General features: G+C 41.7%; 3 protein-coding genes across 7 annotated transcripts in view; 2 read left to right on the plus strand and 1 right to left on the minus strand.

Annotated features, from left to right (window-relative positions):
- LOC131267363 (protein daughterless) overlaps nt 1-1,916 on the plus strand; it is a 58,803-nt gene extending 56,887 nt beyond the window's left edge. For all 4 annotated transcript variants that reach the window (XM_058270224.1, XM_058270226.1, XM_058270227.1 and 1 more), the window contains exon 12: nt 344-1,916. In XM_058270224.1, the coding sequence (XP_058126207.1) occupies nt 344-385 (42 nt within the window). In that variant the 3' untranslated portion in view covers nt 386-1,916. The remainder of the gene's footprint in view (nt 1-343) is intronic.
- Nucleotides 1,917-5,481: 3,565 nt separating this feature from the next.
- Nucleotides 5,482-7,491, minus strand: LOC131262722 (protein phosphatase 1 regulatory subunit 42-like). Its single transcript, XM_058264784.1, has 4 exons — nt 7,408-7,491; nt 6,377-6,682; nt 6,063-6,300; nt 5,482-5,993 (listed from the first exon to the last, which is right to left on the minus strand). The coding sequence occupies exons 1-4, from the start codon at nt 7,489-7,491 to the stop codon at nt 5,482-5,484; spliced, it is 1,140 nt and encodes a 379-aa protein (XP_058120767.1).
- LOC131262723 (proteasome subunit alpha type-5) lies at nt 6,795-9,838 on the plus strand. Of its 2 annotated transcripts, none has more exons than XM_058264786.1 (4): nt 6,795-6,818; nt 8,683-8,815; nt 8,909-9,321; nt 9,395-9,838. In XM_058264786.1, exons 1-4 carry the CDS (start codon nt 6,795-6,797, stop codon nt 9,575-9,577), a joined length of 753 nt encoding a protein of 250 aa, XP_058120769.1. In that variant the 3' UTR covers nt 9,578-9,838. The 2 variants fall into 2 exon arrangements, with proteins under 2 accessions (XP_058120769.1, XP_058120768.1); XM_058264785.1 differs by lacking the exon at nt 6,795-6,818 and adding an exon at nt 8,428-8,545.
- Nucleotides 9,839-15,984: the final 6,146 nt, after the last annotated feature.

Consider the following 15,984-nt stretch of genomic DNA (forward strand, 5'->3'; position numbering starts at 1 on the left):
GGAGAGTGAACGGTGCACCACGCGGCCAAACTTTCCCCGGGCGGTGGAATGGTAGCGCCGGGCTGGACATGGAGGAAGATCGAGATGTGCACGCGAAAAGACATCATCCCTGTCGATCGACATGAAACTAAAGCTATGATTTATTTTCTAATCCTCTCTGTGTGCCGCTCCCGGGGATCTCGATGAACGGCGTGCGTTTTTGTGTCGAACAAAACAAACAAAATCCACACCACCACCACAACCTTCCCGAATAAAATCTTCAATATTACCACCAACCAACCAACCAACCAACCACCAACAACCCCCCCGACACATCGATGGATTGTCACTATATACTCTACAGGGTGCCCCGCCAACTCTACCCCACAGCGGACCACCACAATAGCATACCAATTTCACCTGTTACCTTCGGAGGTAACAACGTGCACCACTCTCTTTCGTAACCTTCCCCCCTTCCCCTCCAGAACACTACCACAACAACAGTCCAATACAATTAGTTAAAAGCCAATGATGAAGAAGATGATGAGGAGGGAAGGAAGAAATTACGGCACAAAGGGCGCGCACGGGCTGTGCGGACGTTCGCCCGCACCAGAAAGCTGAACAAAGCTAAATAATGGCAGAAAAATCGAAAAAAAAGAATCAATAGGAAAATGATACAAATAACCGGGGTTGGAGATGACTTCGTGGACATTAATGTAAATATTGTATGGAAGAGAAGATGTCGCGGGTGAATCAGACGCTGTGGTTTAAAGTATGTTGCTGCTGAGTCTTCGTCCTAGTGTAACAGCGTGACGGTACTTGTAACAAAAGGGTGCGATCCCCCTTCACGAAGCCCCAAGATTACCGAAGGCCGGAGGGAGAGGAATGCGTAATCTGCATTCAAGAGATGCATAACGACGCTCAAAATGCTGTTTCAAGATGATCGGCGATACCATGAACGACGATAATCGGCACACCTGTGTATGTTTTTAGAAGAAATGCATTAGGTTAGGATGATTTTAAGGATGAGGTGAAGTGCGCGTCTGCTGGACGAATGGGGACGAACCGTACCACAATCATCACTCGCACAGCATGATGATGAAGGGCTACGTAAATCTGCCAGCAATGATCGATCGAGCAGGAGTAACAGAGGGTTTTTTCTTGTTATAAATCGTGTGGATAAAAAAGGAAAACGGATACTTGGTGTGTGGTAGGGAATGTTCGCGAGGCGCTGGTGCGAATGGTGTAGTGTAGACAGAATGAAACAGTAATAATATCTTTTAGTATTCCCTATATATACACACACACACAGACACACAAACATATATATAATTATATCGGTATAAACAGAAGCAAAAGAAATCACAACACAAACGTTGCGGCACGCCATTGTAGACAAAAGATTCAGTAGGAAAAATTTCCGTGAAATTACGCCAAGAATCAACGCGACAAAACCAGGATATCGAGAGAAAGTTCATGCGTATCTTTTTGTTTTTTTTTTTTAGTTGTTATAGTGTATCTTCGCGTTTCTTTTGCGTTGGATGATTGAATCATCCGAGGTAGGCAAAGGGACACGGGTAAAGGTTTAAAAATTGAGCACCGCCACCGTTTGAATCATGCACTGAAAACTGAAAGCCAAATTGCGAAACAATCAAAGAGACAATTCAGGCAAAGAGATTGGTTTGTTTGTGTCGGTCAGCTGATGGTACAAAAAGTAAGCATTTGAGGCGAAAGTATTACCATACTTTTTAATTCTTCAAAACAAGTGCATTTGGCATATGAAGATGAGCTAAGAGTACTTTGCTTAAGCAAAAACTATAGTTGTTTTAACCTCTCAACTGTCCGACAGCTTAACGAATTGGTTAAAATATGTCTTCTCACTTTTGCATAACAGATCACGCTAAACCACAGTACGGCAGATTTTATGGAAGACCATTTTAACAGTTATGTTCTGTGATTGTGCTTAAAATAACTTATACTCAAAATCAGCCTTTTTTTCTTTGTTCTTTTTCCATCCTGTGTTAATTTATTTCAAATTGATATGTTTTGAATTCCTGTGTTGATTGTGAGTTAATCTTTTTTATTAATTAACATAACATCTCCAAGTGAGACAAAGGCTCCAGACAAGACAAGAGAGGTTAATTCAACTTAGAATACTCCGATGATCTAGTCGTCGATCACTTTTATCTCCTGACGAAAATTGGCCTTCTTTAACCACCAAACCGTGGTGAGGTTTTACTTAAACCAGTACTTAGCAACCAGTTACCAGTTACCAGTGTACTTAGTTCGGGACGATTTCAATTTTTCTGCCTTCATAGCACCTGCGTTATAAATTTTACGTAAAATGGCTTCACAAACCAATTTGGTGCTTTGGAGGGACAAAAATGAATTATATTTTGTACCATTGGCGGTAGAAAGGAAATGCAACGTTTTATACCATCAGATCATGACCTCCAAACGGCGTAATCAGACACTCATCGTATTATTAAGTTTGCCAATCGAAAGGATAATCAATAGCAGTATTTCCTTGTTAGCTAGACATTTTTTGTTTCACTCTTAACAAACTCTTAAACACAACAGAATGAAATTCAACGCAAAAAAGGTTTTGTAGCGTAAAAGTTTAGCAAATGAATATGTTTACAGACACACATTATGCGATCAATGTTTATTCAATTTTATAAATTATTGCAAAAAAGTTATTTTGAGATGAATAATTAATTCAGCATCACACGTGATCTACATCACACCAGAGTTTATGTGAAACTTTAGGGACTTACTTTGTCGATAAGTATTATCAAACATTGATCACTGTATCATTACATCACTTTTAAATACGTTTTTTTTTTCATTGGTGGCGCTGGATGATTTTTAAAATTTATTAACCTACACTACACGAAAAAGCTAACAAAACCCTATGTTCACGGAGTAAAGATTTCATTCGATTTTGCCAGCTTTTTCGTGCTGGACGCGTAAATATAGCGTGTAAAATGATGTGATAAAATTATTTGTGAACTCGAGGGGGAGAGAGCAAGAGAGATAGAAAGGCACAGCGTGGAGCAGATGGTGGACAGACATTGGCGTTTAAGGGCGGACACCAACTAAAGGAGTTGGATAAAGTTGGGAGATTTATTCAGTTATTGTTTTGGACCTTTTGTTTTCCTTAGTTTGATCCCCAAAGTTTTAAATCCTTTCTGCCGACTTGTCGCGATACTCCGTTTCCGTATCCTGTTCCAGTGTCGCTACATTTACGCAGCCATGGACTTGTCAGCTTTGATCGATTCTCTTGCGATACGGCTGTAGATTTCTTCACCCCGGTTCAATTTCCATAAGTGTTCACACGATTTTGAAGCTATTTTTTTTGTCGAGCTGTTTTTAAGCTTGTAGTAGATCAGGATTTTGTATTCATATTGACACACTCTATGCAGTTTGCAAAACATAATGATGAACTCAGCGGCTATACCACCCATCCGTGCGCGTTTTTCGCCAACTTCGAATGACCGCAAACAGAACAGAGCGAAGCGAAACCACAAATGTGAAGGAGGAAAAACTAGTACTATGCTTAATTGCGTCTTAGTTACTTATACATATTTTTTTTTAATTTAGAGAAAAGAGGAAAAAAGTTTATATATATAGATATATTTTATCATAGTATTGTACCAACTGGTTCGCGGATTGGTACACTTTCTTCCATTTGATTTGGTGTTTTGTTTCCAAAGCAAAATAGAAAAACAAAATAAAAGTGAAAAAGATGCGGAAGCGAGAAAATTAGCAGATGAAAGTAGCGAGAGTAATCGTTTTATGCCATTTCAAAATGTACACCTTCCAACGTTCGTTTTATTATTATTATTTTTTTTAACCGATTGTAAAACTATTTTATTTTATTTTAGAGTAATGTTTAAGCAAACGCAGTGGTATGGAAAAATGGAGTTTAATCAAACAAAACTGGTAGGAAAAGTGGAATGATGCGGCACGAAACGCGGGAGTTCCTTCCCATTGGCGCGGAGGTGCATGTTTCTTTTAGTATTTTGCAAAAGAAGAGTACATATTATTATTTCTTTTTCTACGACGCTTTAGTTTAAGCCGCTACATTTACACATCGCAGAGATTAATCTCTGCCCACACGGCGGCGTCCATTTGCTCTTCGTTGCAAACCAATATCCATTTCATATCCATGCTTCGAATGCAACGGGGATGGAAATGGACGCCGCAGCGAAAATTGGTTATGTGTAGTGCAAGCAAGAAGAAACAACACTCACGACGGTCAAGCTGCACTTAAAACGCTTTCGCGTAGAAAAAAGTCACCAAGAGAAACAAAGGAGAGGCACAAAGTTTTCTAGTTAGAGTGTAATCGTTTTTTATTTTCCTTATTTGCCATGGAAATTATATGGAACTCGCACGAGACCTCTTGGTTGGTGAGGGAAACATTTTCATTGATTGTACTGTTTCCTCTTTTTGTATCTTTCACATAATTTCCACTCGATACTCACCAAGATGAAAAAAGCCCTTATGGCGTGAGAGATTTGTTTTTAACGTTAACAAAAAAAGAGAAGAGAAATACATCAAGTATAACTATAACCAAAGCCATGATGCTTCGGAAGAGCAGTGAACCAGAGATTATCGGACACAATCAGTGGTTGGATATCAGTTACACACAACGAACAGAATTAAATCGAAGAGCATAAACAAACGCATAACGAATCAAGAAGCAGTTGAAGATAAAAAAGAATAAAACACATTTTTGAAATAGACACAAGCTCCTACGTGAAGCTAATAGATAAAAGGAGCAACAGTATAAGCAAAGGATGGAAAGTTACGGTAACGCTAATCAAAATGTGTGAGCAACTAACAAACAATCCATGGTAAACGATAGGAAAAGAGGGAAGAGAGGAAAAAAGCGCATGCCACAAACTACAATCAAGATGAAACGAATGTATTATGTAAAACAAGTTCAGTAAATGGGCAAGAAAGGGAGCGAGAGGGCGAATAATGATAAGTGATCCTCTGCGGTAGTGCGATAATAGTGCGAGATGATAACGACAGTGATGTAATGATAATACCAGATGGCTACGTTTTAATGAAAAAGTAAAAAAAAAACGGGAAAAAAAGGAAAACACAGAAAACGAATCAACAACACAGACGAATGAGAAAAAAAATCATTACAATGTATATTATGTTATTAAAATAAATGTGCCATTTTTCCATAATAACCATGCTCGATCAGGAGTTGGGTTTTTTTCGTTTTGTTTTCTGTATCCTGTTGGGAAGATAAATTAGATTCGTTTTAAACCCCATTAGGTAGAAATGCTGAAGGGTTTTATTGAACAATCTGAACTACCAACACGAAACGCACGCAAGGTAAGGATAATTAGTTCTCATTTGAATTTTGTTGCACGCCGACGATCTATTAATCACAAAACACGCGAAAAACGATACAACCTTTCAGTTCAATCAACGCCAACTAAGTTCACTCCAGCGTTCGTCGCGTGAAACACGTCATCCCCTTCAATGATCAATCGTTGGCAGCGACTGTATCTTTCGATGGGCACGCAGCTTGTCCTTAAAAACCGGCACTCCCGCCTTAATCTCCTTGCCCTGCAGCATGACGACGGCCGCGGCCGGATGTAGTTCGTTCGAGCGGAACGCCATCTCGTCGCAAAAGTTGGCCGACATGGTTTTCGTGAGCAGCGGAGACTTGATCGGCTTCCGGAGTACGCGCGTGCAGACTGGCCGCCGGGTCGACACTTGGAACAGTGAGTTGCCGGGAAATTGATGCGGCAGGGCGGCACTGAATGGATCAACGAATCCTCCACTACCGCCACTTCCGCCACCGCCACCACCACCGCTTCCACCAGCTCCGCTGCTCCGTTCGCTGACACTCTCGAAGGATGATTTTGAGGTGTTTTCGGCCGTCTTGGGCTTCTCGCTGGCCCGCCGTTGCTTCTCCAGCTTGACGTTTTGGAAGTTTTTGATAAAGTTGCGCGTCGACTGGGATATCATTTTCCCATCCAAGAGCACTGTGAAGCAGATAAAAAAAAGCTTATTTTACACAATCATCCCGGATTTTGTGATTCCCTTATACTGACACAGCTTATGGCCTGCCGCAGCGGTAACTTTCTCCCGATAATGGACGTCCCGCTGTGCCGAACATCCCTGCAGATCCAGCACGCGCAGCGAATACAGTGCACTAACGACTGGTGTCACGTCTTCGGTGGACTTAAAATTGTTCTCGGAGGCGAGTAGAATCTCCAGCTTCCACAAGGGCTCCAGGGCGTCAATGTTGGCGAGCTTCAGTTTCTTAATGTTAAGCACCTTTAGATGGTTCTGTTGTAGGAATGGAAACACAGACAAGATTTGAGAAAAGGTCTACTTCTGAGACAGTTTCCTCCCACACCCCTACCGCTAAAGCGCAAAGACACTCGGGATCGAACTCGAACCGCATCGTTCCGTCGAGTTGCTGGCGTTCGATGTGAACCTGTTCGAGTTTTTTCAAACCACCCAAATTCTCCAACCGTGTGATTTTGTTGTAGCCCAAATAGAGCTGTTTTAGATTTTTCAAGCTTTCCAGGTTTTCGATCTTCCGCAGGTTGTTCCACTGTAGATAGAGATGCGTGAGATGTGCGAACGCGCCGAGTTTCTCGATTTTACTAATTTGGTTGTTATGCAAGTATAGCACCAGAATATTTTTGGTTGGATAGATGGTGTTCTAAAAAAAAAAACGAAGAGGGTTAGAAAAGATGAAAAATTAAAGCATATTCAGTCTTGTTCTTATTGTGCAAGAAATGCATAGAAGGATAACACTAATCATTAAGTTAAAAATGGGGAAGATTAAAAGGAAAAAGGTTTAACCAAAGGTTTTATAATTTACTTATTTCTGAGTTGTATTCTTTATACCTTATGCATCCTACAGTTTCGTTTGTCTTCATTTTTTCGATGCCCTTAACAATTTCAAACCACTCGAACACATCGACGAAATGCCGGTGAAAGTTAGCCTTCCCGTTGGTATGGAAAAATAACACCAAAAAGGGCCTAAGGAACAAACGCTTTCCCCTGAACGTGACAGATATTTTTTTTAAATTTACCCTCCATTTATTGTGCGAAATTGGGCGTACGACGTGTTTGGAAAAGCGTTTAGCGTCTCATGGCTGACCTTTTCAATCATGCTGACAGTACAAAAATGCAGGACCTTGGATGAAGGAAGCCGGCAAAAGCGGTTCCGGAAGCGCACGCCGGCACAGGGTTATTGGATAGGAAATACCTACATGATGAGTTTACGCCGGCGAACAGGAATTTTGGCAATCGGTCATCGATAAACGAAAGCCTCAATTCTTTTTAGCCTTGGAAAATCGATTTTGAATAAATTTGTTCATACGAAAAAGAAGGTCCTACACTAAGCACGCTGATAGGTTATTAAATTCCGGTAATACTTACAATTTTAGTCATATTTTTGTCATTCAAATACAGATGGGTTAGGTTAGTCTTGGCTTTTTTGGAGAATACTTTATGCTTGGTCATTTTGGATCCTTGAATTTCTGCCACGGTTCACTCGGAAGGATAAAATTAAAGTCAATATCAATGCTGCCTTCCTCCAGTTCAAGAACGCTCACGGTTCACCACGATTAGGAAGCCGGTAAATGCACTGTTTAAAATCAAGCAAATGGAATGGCAAACCAAATACCGGTACCAATTTACCTCGACACTATTTTTGGCAATTTGGTTTCTAGTTCAAGAGAACACCTTCACTATACTCCCGGAAAGGTCCGCGTTGCAGTTCAGAGTGGGATCAAGCTTCGATGGGAAGGGTTACCGATAGACTAATTTCTCGACCAGACGGAAAAGTAAACAACTGTTATCGAAACGCGCTCGGGTGCTAGTAACCGTTGCTATGTCTACGATTGTACGAACATGATGTAGTGGACGCCATTCATGCGCCGGAAAATTTGCCTGGCGGGATTGGCCGGTAACGGTTGAAGTTGCGTAGTTTAATTATTTTTTCTCTCGTTAGGATACTATTTATACGTTTTTAATTCTAGAAATTTTGTCTTTTTGCTTGTTCAGTTTTTGACCGTAATATCAATTTTAATTTATTTTAAAATATTTTCTATGCTTTTAAATTTTAAACAGCTTTGCTTTCAAATATTTCCCTCCGTGTAGAACCGGTTCGTTTTCAAATTTGTCATGATATTCAGCTAGTGGTGGGCAACAACTCAATGCTAGCGGAACAGTGGGCACATAGAAATTCGTAGGGTTTAAAAATTATTATTCTGTTTTTAAAGTTTTGTCTGAACATCCATGCATTGTTATTGAACATAATTATCGATCACCTGATCAAGTTTAAGGGTAGATTCAATTGAATTTTGAACGGAATTTCGGAACAATAGTTCCGTTCCGCACCGACTCATGACGGCGGACTTGGAACTAGCGGCACATACCACTCTACACTACTTTGACAGTTTATGAAAGTTGTTTGTCATTCGGTTCGCCGCTGTTGTTCGCTCTTGTCCGAAGTTTTCAGTAGTTTGATTTTCGGTTGCATTTAGTGAATAAATATCAAACAAATTTGTGCAAGGTAAAGCGAGGACAGTGGTCTGTAATTTCTTATTATTCTTTTGAGGAAATCCCTTCCCCGAGACCCGTACTCGCAAGTGCTTTGTCACGTAAACATAACCTCATTGGGGTTTGTGTTGTTATTCGGTTTTGTTTTAGATGTTCCTGACCCGCTCCGAATACGATCGCGGTGTGAACACCTTCTCCCCCGAGGGACGCCTGTTCCAGGTCGAGTATGCCATCGAGGCAATCAAATTTGGGTCCACAGCTATCGGCATCAGCACACCAGAGGGTAAGTTTCGGTGGAACAACATCGTTCGTCTGACGCCAACCCGCACGATGATGATCTGCAAATTTAGTAACACGGTTTATACTCCCTTTCCAGGTGTCGTGATGGCGGTGGAGAAAAGAATTACCTCATCCCTGATGGAACCCTCGAAGGTGGAGAAAATCGTAGAAGTAGATCGCCACATCGGATGCGCTACGTCCGGCCTGATGGCTGACTCGCGGACTCTGCTGGACCGGGCTCGCGTCGAGTGTCAGAACCATTGGTTCGTGTACAACGAGCGTATGTCGGTGGAATCGTGCGCGCAGGCCGTGTCCAATGTTGCCATTCAGTTTGGCGATGGTGACGATACGGATTCGGCCATGAGTCGTCCGTTCGGGGTGGCTATTCTTTTTGCCGGTATCGAGAACGGAGAACCTCAGCTGTGGCACATGGATCCCTCCGGTACATACATACGGTTCGATGCGAAGGCGATCGGTTCTGGTAGTGAAGGAGCGCAGCAGAATTTGCAAGTAAGTGGAAAAGGGTATTTATATCCGGATCTGATGTTGGCATTGGCTAATTCTTTCCCTTTCTCTCGGTCAGGAGTACTATCTGCCCACAATGACGATAAAAGAGGCGATCAACCTGGCCCTTAGCACTCTCAAGCAGGTCATGGAAGAGAAGCTGAACTCTACGAACGTAGAAGTTATGACCATGACCCCGGACGCACTGTTTAGAATGTTCACCAAGGAGGAGGTTGAGGAGTACATCAACAATATGAGCTAAATTGAATGCATCGTATCGCTTTCAATATGTGCATTGGCCGATTATACTTTCCCATCTATGCACCAGACACGCTGTGTGGCCGTAAGTAAGGAAATGAAATTGTTTAGCAGGCAAGAGGGAGTTTGGTTTGGTCGTGGGAGATTCCAAAAAATAACGTTTTTACTAGTAGCGCGCAAAATGCGATGCTGAAGTGAAAAATTGTATGCGGCAGTAAAGGAGAATAAATCTTGGTTAAGAAGTAATTAAAGAATTTGACTGTTTAACGTTTTGAGAAGTACTGTTTAAAAATTGATGGGTGGTAATTATTTTGAAATTTATTCATCTTTGATAAATATCATTAAGCTCCGTATATTTTATGTTGACATAGGATCATCGTTACGTTGATATATTGTGACCACGGATGATAAATCAGGGGTCTAGGTATTGAAGAAGCATTAACTCTGAAACAAGACTAATCAAAAGGAGATTGGAAGAAGATGTCATAGCCATCATCCTGCCATGGCCATCACCCATAACGACGTCACAACGACATTAGGCAGCCTCTCAATCGGGGAAGTGGGAATATATTCCAAGAAAACCCTCCTATTCATGGGACCCTTGCCTAACTTAATACTTTATTTGTAGCTAGATTATTTTTTGTGATTTTCGTAAACTCATAAAGTTTGTCTTTTACTTTGAATCAGTTAATCAATTTAAATATATAAGACAAATTGTTTCTTATATTAACAAAAAAATGGCAAGCAATCGCTAGTAGTACCTGACCAATTTTGATAAATGGACTTAAAAAATATCGGCGACAAATTAGCTACGGTCAGTTCACTTTTCGGCGGCCTGTCATGTTTCTTGTCCCACTGGATTTCGCAAACCCGTACCAATTACTTGGACACGGTGCTTACCTGTTTTTGTTCGCACAAACCCGCCGATGTTGCCTAACCCCGATGGCCGACACGCCGTTTTGTCAACGCGAGTACGTGAGGCTTCACTGTGAACCATAGCCGATTCGAGGATCCCGCTCTCATACGTTTCTTGTCGATCAGTTTTGGGAGGAAAAAATCGTGCAATTGTGTCGATGCGAGAAGACATCCGAAACGACGGCTGGGACGCCGGGCCAAAAGTGGAGCAAATGTCAAACGCCGTCAGCGCACTCAGGGGTGTACGAGCCGATTGGAATCATTACGGACACTAAGTAGGAAACGAAAACAAAATAATAAAAAAAAAACACTAGGAACATGTCAGCCGCCCGCTGGATGTTTGCGTGGCTCCACGCAAACGTACGCCACTCGAACACTTACGTAAAACGACAAACGACACCGACCGACCGGTGCGGAATAATGTACCGTGAGAAATTACCCGGTGTGCGCCCCGGACGAACGATCGGGGGTACAGGATAAGTGGAGCATGCATGCATGGGAGACACTCTCTGAGGGCGGGGGGTCGGTGGCTTCTAGGTGGCTTTTAATGATTTACACGGCGTGCATTGGCGGAATTGAACGCTGGCGTCGATTGCCTCGGTGTAGGCATGCGACATCGGGGCTTCCTTGCTTGGGTTCCCGAGCAGAAAGGGCTGTGTGGTTCTTGCTGACGAGTGGCTGCCCCGAACGAACTAAGGGGCTCGCTTGGGCCGTAAGTATGCTTTATGTTTCCACTCCCGGTTCCACTTTATGACAGGGCCGCCCGTCGAGCGCCCGGGACGCCGGTTCAGTTGAGGTTAAAAGGCAATAAATACATAACCGTTTGGCGCGGGTAATTTTACGTAATTATGCCAATAAGAGCCCTTTATTAGGGAAACTATTATAGTAACACTTTAAGAACGCCCGTAACCGTTCGGTCGATTTACCGATCGCGTCCACTTATGCTGCACAGTTTTTCCCAAGCCACTCAGACTCGTTTAAATTGAAATAAACCTAAGTAACCTTACCTACTGTATTCTGAAATAACATATTAAAGTTACAAAACTTCTAGTAAAATATTTATTAAAAAAACCATAAGGTTAGACTATAAGAGTCTACTGATTTTTTCAATCCTTTTTTTTCATTTGAAAATAATATTTTGAATCGTGTTCCCTATTGCTTCGTGGAAATAAAAGACCAAGCAATTATTTAATAACAAAAACTCACAATTTCACATCCCTCATCGGTTTCCCATCGGTGGTTGGTGGACAATTTGCACCGACTGACTGCACATACATGTAATTTGTAATCATAAATATCCCCTTTCTGACGTGTGAGGCCTCCGCATAGCGATGCTGTATCCAACACGTCGTTGGGCGTTTGCCAATTATGCAGTCACTCTCTTATGTCTTCTCATTGTTGAGACGCTTGCGGTTGGTGGATGAACTAGGAGAAGGTAGAAAGGGGTGCTTGAAACCCACGTACACACTTGGCCATAATGAGCAAAACCACCGAAGAAAGTGGACGCGATCTGACGGTGGTGAAGAACAATCGCACAATCGACGCTGCTGTCTGCGATCGCAATCATTAACCGGGTGGTTATGTTGGCGTGGTGATGGCGTTGGGTTTTATGTGCCGCAAAAATCACACACGACAAGTGAGCAGCGTCGGGAATGACAATAATGGATATTTAAGGCTTGGCGGTTGATAGTTTATTACCGTCCCACGTACACGAAGTGCATTTGTGCACGTGAATTGCATCCCCAAATGGAGCCCCACACTCGGGTTATGAAATGCTACCGGTTTGCGCCCGAAGTGACACAGAACTGTTTTGCCGTGGCGAAGGTTAAGTTGATTATGCAAATGTAACAAGCAGTTTGATTGATGCGAATGTGGTTAATTTTCACTGCCACCAGGGATCAACACGGAACTGCTTTCTTTTGAGATGCATTGCAGAACGAACTCCGCCCTACTCTGGAGAAAGTACCATTCGTTCTGATAAACATCTGTGTTAGGGATCGGCAAATAAAGCTAAGATTTCATAGCTTTCCAATTAGGTTTGTTCACGAGTTCTGATTAATCGTCGCTCGTAAAGTAAAGAGAATGACGGGCAACACATAAAAAGAATGCCTGTCGCGAAAGAAGGAGCTGGGTGGGAAGAAAGGAATCATTCTGGGGGCAACAAGATTTGCTGACCGTTCAAACATAACCATTATATACTGGGCACAACTGAGCCGACCATAAAAACAGGGACCACTTTCACTAATTATTAATAGATGTACTTTGTCCGAGGTGCTCGTAAAACGAACGCTTTTATTCTATTGCATTCACTGGACCTGTGCAATAAATGGTCCATTTGCATATGCCGATTGGAACGATCTCTTCAAATTTGTCTTTAATAAAATGTTCTTATCAGATTAATTCCACAATCATGGTTGATTAGATCGTTATGTAAAATATCAAGATAAAGTTCACCATAAAAGATTACAGTCGTGATTGTGTCAGCAATAATTAACGTTTAAAAGAACAAACTTTTGATTTTCATCCTCTTAAATCAACTTGAGAAATGATTATGTTGCGCAAACTTTTCCCTTAATAATCATTTGTTTTTTGTTACTTTTATTCTCTTGTTTCTAGCTTGTGTGCCTTTAATACTTAAGTTTTCTTTTATGAATAACACGTTATAAGTTTGTTATAAGTTTGATCGAGTTTTTAGATTTTCAAAAATATATGACATATTTTTCATTATTTCCTGCATCGAACTGAGTTTGTGTTCAATCAAATTTTTTGTTCAAAGTTTACCTTCTTTTCAATAATTTATCATAGTCATAGCTATTCGTTGGTTTGATGTTTGTTTGCTTATTTCTTAAAAGCCGGTAGCAAATATTTTCGATCCGTTCATACCAGTTACATTTAGATTTAATTTACCTCCCTTTGATGCTGTTGATTTGAGCGAAACTGTGGGAGTGTGTGAAACCCACGCGGCCACAATTACGCTGCACTGCAGACAGTTATGCTTGAGCCAGTGGCTCGACTTTGCCATTTTACCGACATACCGTGCATAGTCTGCAATGCACCAATCATTGCCCGGCCCATTTCCTTCTCCTTCGCCTACCGCACGGTGCAACAAAGAAAAACCGACCCCCGCGTGTCGTATTCGAACCAAATTCCTCCAACGTCCATTCGAAAGACCACGCGAGAAAACCAAGATGACTTACCTTCGTGGAAAAAGAGACTTTGCTTATGTGGTGGTGGTGTGATTAATTTACGCTTTCCATTTTCCGTTCAGTTTGGTAATTTTCCTCGATTTTCCATGGCCACTTTGGGCTCGGGATTAACTTTCCGGCACACCCTGCTGGTGGTGGTGGTGGTGGTGGTGATGGTAGCACGTGGTCTTGCCATGGTTTATGCTTCGCCGGGATTTATTGAAACGGACGGATTATCGCCCTGCATAAGAGTGGGTGATGGGTTTGGTGTTTGTGTTAGTTATTTTTCACCCATTAATGGTTATGATTATGGAAGGCTTATGCACCATAAAGGGTGAATGCATTTGGGTGGGGGGTCTGATTTATAATTAATCGTAGACAACAACCATTCATATGTTAGTATTTGCTTTCTAAGGGTGAGTTTTATTTTTGTGAAACACCAAATTGGTACTTAAATTTATTTACACAGGTAGAAAATGTTTAGTTTATTCTGCAACGCAATGGAATAAAATAAATTTTACTATTCAAGTGAGCAGTAAAACCTGAACTGGTTGGTTGAGCAATAACAAACACAACATGAATGAATGTGACCGGTGCTTCTGGACGGTTCTGTTTGCTTTTTGCCTCCGATTTTTTTCTACCACAGCGACGAGGGCCAACATTAATGACACATGATGAATACGGTTCCTTACAACCCGTCCTGCCCGAAAGATGTCGTTCAGCTTGCGCCACTGAATAATACCACAGTGTCGAAGTCGTGCTTTCATTGTGCAAGAAACCATTGCCATCGTCATCATCATCATCATCAACGTCTCGATCAACACTGCTTTATGATCATAATTATTTTAATTAGATTATAACTTGAACAGAGGAAGCCTCGTAGTGGTTGAGGACATAACCTGAAGGGAAATTGTATAATCCCAAGTGAATGTTTTTAAAGAAATATGAGTCCTTTCTCTGGCCCACGCGATAGGAAAGGACTTCCGTTGCTTCTCTCCACGGAATAGGCCATCACTGTCCTCAATGCACTACAAGGTTAGGAGCGCATTACCACTCACTCATTGCAGCCCAATTAAATTCACTCGAGCGTGGACGATGGGAGGCTCATTTGTACAGTTATTTTTTGGTTTTACATCGCCTTTCAACGGTTTTGTGCATTGCGACGCACGTTGCGTCCCCCAACATACAAAAAAAAAATGACTGACCATCGCTAGGGATTAACCATGCGCTTGCAAGCAACATGGCGCATGGTCGGGAAAAACAATATCGCAGTAATGCTTTCGAAAGGAAACACACTCGGCTCAACCGTACGCAAACGGTTTCTTATTTTCGTGCGTAAAAAGGTTTCTGATGTTGTTTTTTTATTCGACCTTTTTTTTGTGACACAGACCTTGAAGCGAGAGAAAGGGAAGGTATCGTCGTGGTGCGTTCGATTGACCGATTTGGTGGAGGGAAAATTTTTGCATACTCATGTCGGCTTAGAAACGCTGTTGGGACACACTTTGCCATTTGAGCCGGCAAGTGTTTTCTTAGGACAAAATCTAAATCTTTTTTCGTTTATTTGAAAAAGAAAAAAAAATCTATTTCATAGTCGATTTTACAAATATTTTTTAACAACTAGAAAAAAGAATCTTTGACAGTGATTTCAAAATAATCGTGGAAGATTGTTTATTCACAAAAAAAATCAAATCATATTTCTTACTAGTATTTTTACGTCTCTTGTATTTTTTGTTTAATTTCCTAAACACCATTATCGGTTTTTCGTTACAACAAAGCATATTTTACCGTCCGTCGATTATTTCCCGCCGCGTTCCATAGACTCCACGACATTGGAGCTGCATTTTTGGAAAGGTTTTTCGTTTGTTTGTATTACTTCCCTCCACAACCTTGCCAACCGCCGCGCGCCATACGAGCACATACTCGCGCTGCATCGTTCGAAGGCTTTCTATTAATCTTTCGCCGTGTCCGCGAACAGCAGCTGATGGAGGCAATTTAACGGCTTCCTTCAACGCCGTGTGCACTCACTGCAAAGGTATCTGATTTTATGAATCAATTTTCACCGGCCATCGGCTGTTGTGTGGAGAAGAGAAGAAAAAAAAACGTTCGAAAAACACCACCAAACCGGTGTCTAACGATCAGTTGGAGGAATAATAATTAAAAAGCGAGAAAACCGAGAGCGAAACGACAAGCCCTAAATGCGACGGAAAAGCTAACTGAATAACTGGGAAATGGAGGCCATCGGCCGAAGGAGACCGAAAAAAAGGCCAAACCCGATCTGCGCGTTAGCTTTTCCATCAAATTGACCTTCACA

The sequence above is a fragment of the Anopheles coustani genome, chromosome 2 (assembly GCF_943734705.1).
Source record: "Anopheles coustani chromosome 2, idAnoCousDA_361_x.2, whole genome shotgun sequence".
Classification (NCBI taxonomy): domain Eukaryota; kingdom Metazoa; phylum Arthropoda; class Insecta; order Diptera; family Culicidae; genus Anopheles; species Anopheles coustani.

Bases quoted from the DNA above. Each gene is read 5' to 3' on its own strand.
- LOC131262723 (XM_058264786.1), top strand. From the start codon at position 6,795: ATGGGGAAGATTAAAAGGAAAAAG. The intron at 8,816-8,908 runs GTAAGTTTCGGT...CTCCCTTTCCAG, and splicing joins CGGCATCAGCACACCAGAGG to GTGTCGTGATGGCGGTGGAG. The intron at 9,322-9,394 runs GTAAGTGGAAAA...TCTCTCGGTCAG, and splicing joins GAGCGCAGCAGAATTTGCAA to GAGTACTATCTGCCCACAAT.
- LOC131262722 (XM_058264784.1), bottom strand. From the start codon at position 7,491: ATGACCAAGCATAAAGTATTCTCCAAAAAAGCCAAGACTAACCTAACC. The intron at 6,683-7,407 runs GTAAGTATTACC...TTTTTTTTTTAG, and splicing joins ACAAAAATATGACTAAAATT to AACACCATCTATCCAACCAA. The intron at 5,994-6,062 runs GTCAGTATAAGG...TCTGCTTCACAG, and splicing joins TGCGGCAGGCCATAAGCTGT to TGCTCTTGGATGGGAAAATG.